The sequence below is a fragment of the Colobus angolensis genome, unplaced genomic scaffold (genome assembly GCF_000951035.1).
Source record: "Colobus angolensis palliatus isolate OR3802 unplaced genomic scaffold, Cang.pa_1.0 Scaffold22, whole genome shotgun sequence".
NCBI classification, from domain to species: domain Eukaryota; kingdom Metazoa; phylum Chordata; class Mammalia; order Primates; family Cercopithecidae; genus Colobus; species Colobus angolensis.
Window position 1 is genome coordinate 1,467,200 of NW_012115377.1, and position 4,258 is coordinate 1,471,457.

At 49.6% G+C, this 4,258-nt stretch overlaps 1 protein-coding gene across 1 annotated transcript in view; it reads left to right on the top strand.

Moving 5' to 3' along the window:
- Nucleotides 1-4,258, top strand: part of CHAF1A (chromatin assembly factor 1, subunit A (p150)) — a gene marked incomplete at its 5' end in the record, with an annotated part of 42,437 nt that overhangs the window by 1,848 nt on the left and 36,331 nt on the right. Inside the window, one exon of the mRNA XM_011943614.1 lies at nt 512-1,368. Coding sequence (XP_011799004.1) covers nt 512-1,368 — 857 coding nt within the window. The remainder of the gene's footprint in view (nt 1-511; nt 1,369-4,258) is intronic.

Genomic DNA, 4,258 nt, shown 5'->3' on the forward strand with positions numbered 1-4,258 from the left:
AGAGACGGGGTTTCACCATGTTAGCCAGGATGGTCTCAATCTCCTGACCTCGTGATCCACCCGTCTCGGCCTCCCAAAGTGCTGGAATTACAGGCTTGAGCCACAGCGCCCGGCCAGGATTTTGTTTTTTTTTCAAATTAGGATGTTGAAGTGGGGCATGGTGACTCACGCCTGTAATCCCAGCACCTGGGTTCAAGCTGTCCTCCTGCCTCAGCTTCTCAAGTAGCTGGGATTACAGGCACGTACCACTACACCCAGCTATTTTGTATTTTTAGTAGAGACGGGGTTTCACCGTTTTGGTCTGTCCAGTCTCGAACTCCTGACCTTGTGATCTGCCTGCCTTGGCCTCCCAAAGTGGTGGGATTACAGGTGTGAGCCACTGCCTAGATAGACCCTTTTTAAACTTTAAAATTATCCCCCACCCCCATGTCCCAACAAGTCAATAATTTTCAAGCTCACGAGTGGTTTTAACTTTAAACGTTCACTAAAGATGGCTTTCTCTTTGTTTCAGCCCGTCTGCCGTTTAAGCGCCTGAATCTTGTCCCAAAGGGGAAAGACGATGACATGTCAGATGATCGGGTTACTTCTGTGCAAAGTAAAAGCCCCGATTTGGAGGCCTCTTTGGACACCTTGGAAAACGACTGTCATATGGGTTCTGACATAGACTTGAGACCGAAACTTGTCAACGGGAAGGGTCCCTTAGATAACTTTTTAGGAAATAGAGTCGAAACCAGTGTTGGCCAGAGCCCAGTCATCATTGATTTGACAGAGGACTCAAATGAGCAGCCAGACAGTCTTGTGGACCACAATAAACTAAGTTCTGAAGCCTCTCCCTCCAGGGAAGCAGTAAATGGCGACCGAGAAGACACTAGGGACCAGCAGGGGTCGTTGAAGGCCAGTCAGAACGACAAGTTGGCATTTCCTGGAGAGACCCTTTCAAACATTCCTTACAAAACAGAGGAGGAAGGTATTGGCTGTGGAGGTGCAGGGAGGAGAGGTGACTCCCATGAATGTTCACCACAGAGCTGCCTGGAGCTGACGAGTGGTCTGAGACTGTGCTCCAGAAAGGAGCAGGACAGTTGGAGTAAAGCTGGGGGCATCCTGTTCAGAGGGAAGGTGCCCATGGTGGTCTTGCAGGACATCTTGGCCGTGAGACCACCCCAAACCAAGTCCCCTCCAGCCACACCCCAAGGCAAGGACATGACCCCTGAGAGCGAGGTGCTGGAATCTTGTCCCGAAGAAGACTCTGTACTCAGTCATTCGTCCCTGAGCTCTCCCTCTTCCACCAGCTCTCCCGAGGGGCCACCTGCTCCCACAGAGCGGCACAGCAGCACCAGTCCCTTCCCCACCTCCACGCCCGTCCGCAGAGTGAGTATCTCCCATGCAGTCCCTACACATCAGTGCTCATGGATCTCAGAGCATGCTGTCAGTCTCCACCGGGTCACCCAGCTGGTCTGTGGCACAGTGAGCGGGGCCACGGGCTGGGTCCTGGGACTCGACATGGAGTTCTTGTATCAAAACTCAGTGTTCAGTTCTGCATTCGCTGTGATGCGCCTGGGACTTAATTCATCAACTCTGTACCCGGTGTACTGTGTGATAACACCCTGCTATTTTGCCTTCGTTGTTTACATCTAATTAGTGATAGCTTAGCCATTTTAGGGAATTAGGATCTGAGCTGGAGCTGTAAGCCCTCACTTGAGATTCCAGGTCCAGCTTTCTCTGTACCCCTCCCATCTAAGCATAGAACTGTAGGGATGGGGCTATGGACGCACTGAGCACTGAAGTGGCGGTGAGACGGCAGGAAGCATGACATGGGGAATTCTGTAGAGTCAGCACAGCCACCCATCTAAAAAACCTCACCTGGGGCCAGGCACAGTGGCTCATGCCGGTCATCCCAGCACTTTGGGACGCTGAGGTGGGAGGATCACTTGAAGATCAAAACCATCCTGGGCAACAAAGGCACCATCTCTACAAAAAAAAAAAATTATTTTTATTTTTTTGACACAGCGACTCTATCACCCAGCCTCTGGACAGAGTTCAGTGGCGTGATCTCTGCTCACTGCAACCTCTGCCTCCCAGGTTCAAGCGATTCTCCTGCCTCAGCCTCCCTAATAGCTGGGATTACAGGTGCGCGCTACCACACCTGGCTAATTCTTATATTTTTAGTGGAGACAGGGTTTCACTATCTTCGCCAGGCTGGTCTTGGATTCCTGACCTCAAGTGATCTGCCTGTCTTGGCCTCCCAAAGTGCTGGAATTACAGGCATGAGCCACTGCACCCAGCTCTGCAAAAATTTTTTTTTTTTTTTTTTTTTGAGACGGAGTCTCGCTCTGTCGCCCAGGCTGGAGTGCAGTGGCCGGATCTCAGCTCACTGCAAGCTCCGCCTCCCGGGTTTACGCCATTCTCCTGCGTCAGCCTTCCGAGTAGCTGGGACTACAGGCGCCCGCCACCTCACTCGGCTAGTTTTTTGTGTTTTTTAGTAGAGACGGGGTTTCACCATGTTAGCCAGGATGGTCTCGATCTCCTGACCTCTTGATCCACCCGTCTCGGCCTCCCAAAGTGCTGGGATTACAGGCTTGAGCCACCGCGCCCGGCAAAAATTTTTTTTAATTATCCGGGCATGATGCCACATGCCTGTAGTCCCAGCCACCTGGGAAGCCGAAGCAGGAGGATCATTTGAGCTGAGGAGTTGGAGGCTGCAGCGAGCTGTGATCACACCACTGCGCTCCAGCCTGGATGACAGAGTGAGACCCCATCTGGAACCATTTTTTAAGGACCCCATAAGAGGGACTTTTGCATGGTCTGTCTCTGTTACTGTTTTTTTATTAGCACAATGGTGTCCTTAGGGTCTTATGGACCAAACTGATAAAATCAGTCACAAGTTTCATGCTGTGATTAATGGTGTCTTTTTTGGTTTTATATATTTTTACTTTTTATCTTAAGTATGTAGAACCAGAAGAGACAGCGCCTTTTTTTGTTTTTGGTTTTGTAGCACTTTTGTTTGTTCATGTTGGCTCTTTATATGAGAGTAGATCCTGAGATGGGTCATTTAATCTACCTGTAAGCAGGTACAGTAGACCACCTGGACTATAAACCACCAACCTTGTTCGCTTTTGGGATTTTGAGCTCTAAGGAACCATTTCTTTTTCTTTTTCTTTTTCTTTCTTTCTCTTTTTTTTTTGAGACAGAGTCTTGCTCTGTCACCCAGGCTGGAGTGCAGTGGCGCCATCTAGGCTCACTGCAACCTCCGCCTCCTGGGTTCAAGCACTTCTGCCTCAGCCTCTCAAGTAGCTGGGATTAGAGGCACCTGCCACCATGCTCAGCTAATTTTTGTATTTTTAGTAGAGATGGAGTTTTGCCATGATGGCCAGGCTGGTCTTGAACTCCTGACCTCAGGTGAAGGGAGGCCTTGGCCTCCCAAAGTGCTGGGATCACAGGCGTGAGCCACCGCGCTTGGCCGGGACCATTTATTTTTCCAAATGACGTCATTTCTTGTCTTTCACTTGAGAAAAAAAATGACTTCCTCTTTAGGTTCATGAAATGTTGATTGAAAAATGGAACAATTTTTTTTTTTTTTTTTTTGAGACATGGTCTCACCCTGTCGCCCAGGCTGGAGTGCAGTGGCATGATGTTGGCTTTCTGCAACCTCCACCTTCTGGGTTGGAGAGATTTTCCTGCCTCAGCTTCTGAGTAGCTGGGATTACAGGTGCCCACCACCATGCCTGGCTAATTTTTGTATTTTCTTGGGTAGAGAACAGGTTTCACCACGTTGGCCAGGCTGGTCTCAAACTTCTGACCTCAAGTGATCCGCTCGCCTTGGCCTCCCAAAGTACTGGGATTACAGGCATGAAGCACTGCCCCGGTCTTCTTTTTTTTGTATGTGCTGGTTTGTTATACAGGTAAACTCTTGTCATAGGGGTTTGTTGTACAGATTATTTCATCACTCAGGTACTAAGCCTAGTACCCTCTTCTAAGATGCTAAATGTGCCACACTGGGATGTGCACATTTCAACTTCTACCTAAGCCACCACACAGTCTTCCAAAATCAGAGCTGAAGTCTCTCCCCATTGGCCATCCTGTAGTGTACATTCGATCACTTTAATTTCTTCCAGGCTGCTGCCGCTTTGCAGAATTTCGTCCTGTGGTGTGTTGCAGCTGTTTAGCAAGAACAGGACACATGGCCGGGCACGGTGGCTCACACCTGTAATCCCAGCACTTAGGGAGACCGAGGTGGGTGGATCACCTGAGGTCGGAAGTT